At 34.0% G+C, this 1,369-nt stretch overlaps 1 protein-coding gene across 4 annotated transcripts in view; it reads left to right on the forward strand.

Annotated features, from left to right (window-relative positions):
- The window catches only part of LOC114024097 (zinc finger protein 883-like), a 16,538-nt gene extending 15,573 nt beyond the window's left edge, over positions 1-965 (forward strand). For 3 of the 4 annotated variants that reach the window (XM_027836955.1, XM_027836956.1, XM_027836957.1), the window contains one exon: positions 1-965. This exon is cut by the window's left edge and continues 1,352 nt beyond it. In XM_027836955.1, the coding sequence (XP_027692756.1) occupies positions 1-393 (393 nt within the window). In that variant the 3' untranslated portion in view covers positions 394-965. The other variant, XM_027836958.1, reaches the window with a different exon arrangement.
- The last annotated feature ends 404 nt before the right edge of the window (positions 966-1,369 follow it).

The raw sequence follows: 1,369 nt of genomic DNA on the forward strand, positions 1-1,369 counted from the left end.
CTCAACATCAGAGAATTCATACTGGAGAGAAACCATATAAATGTAATCAGTGTGGGAAGTCCTTCAATCAGAGTGCATGCCTCACTCAACATCAAAGAATTCATACTGGAGAAAAACCCTTTAAATGTAAAGAATGTGGAAAGGCCTTCAGTCACAGTTCCTCCCTTTCTGAACATCAGCGAATTCATACTGGAGAGAAACCCTATAAATGTAATGAATGTGGCAAAGACTTTCGAAACCACTCACATCTTACACAACATCAGAGAATTCATATTGGTGAGAAACCTTATAAATGTAATGAATGTGAGAAAGCCTTCAGCCGGAGTTCAGCCCTTATCAGACATCGACAACTTCACAGAGGAGAGTAATAAATGTGGGGAAAGCTGTAGCTAGATTTATCACTTTGTTAAATGTATATACTTAAGACATAATATGAAGAATATGTCACAAGTTGTGATGATGTTTTAAGGCATGAGAAAAAAGGGCTCCCCTATTCCTTATTTTCCTTCAAAACATTAACTGCTGCCGAGAAATCATTGAGGTTACTTTAAGGCTTGTCATTAATTAACTTTGAGGTTAATCATTAGTGGTCTGATAGGGATGTTGCTAGCAATATACATATATACATATACATACACATACACATACACATATGTGTGTACACACACACACACATATATACAAAACAGGATTTCAAAAGTTATAGGAAACTATGAAATGTAATTATAGCTTGAGTACAAACAGTTCCCTCTTTATATATTATTTTTATTTTAAAGGTTCATCTTGTGGTAGTTGTTTAGAAAACATAATTTCTTTTTCTTCTAGGTACATTGCTAAGACTGATGGTTAGGTTCCCAAGACCAGTCCACAGAAGCTATAAAAGCCTATTTGATGTATAATAGCTTAAATATCGCATGTTTATACACACATGATGAGAAATATAACAAAAGTTTTTGAAACAGTAATTAAACGGTTTATTAATATGTTTGTTTGAATGGGTCTTTAATGATACAGCTTGAGTAAAAGCATGTTAGGTAAAAGAGCATGAAAGGTTAATAGCTGAGTAGAGATCATGAAGGACTTTACAAAGACTTAGAAGTTAATGGCTACTATCATGCCCAGTGTGCCTTCAAAACTTGTCATTATTCTCTTCTTTGGTATAGGTATCCCTATTACCCATGTCAGACATGATCCTTTAGTCAATATTGTTTACTGCAATTAATCAGTTTGGCGACCTATTAGTGCTGAAGCTCATATTTCTATATCACTTTTAAGTTTTTCAGAGTGCTTTCTTCAAAAACCTGAGATAGGTTGTATATATATTAGACTATTTTATAGATGAAGGTGCTGAGGCTTAGAGATTTAAGTG

This window comes from Vombatus ursinus, unplaced genomic scaffold (assembly GCF_900497805.2).
Source record: "Vombatus ursinus unplaced genomic scaffold, bare-nosed wombat genome assembly UNPS02014820.1, whole genome shotgun sequence".
NCBI lineage: Eukaryota > Metazoa > Chordata > Mammalia > Diprotodontia > Vombatidae > Vombatus > Vombatus ursinus.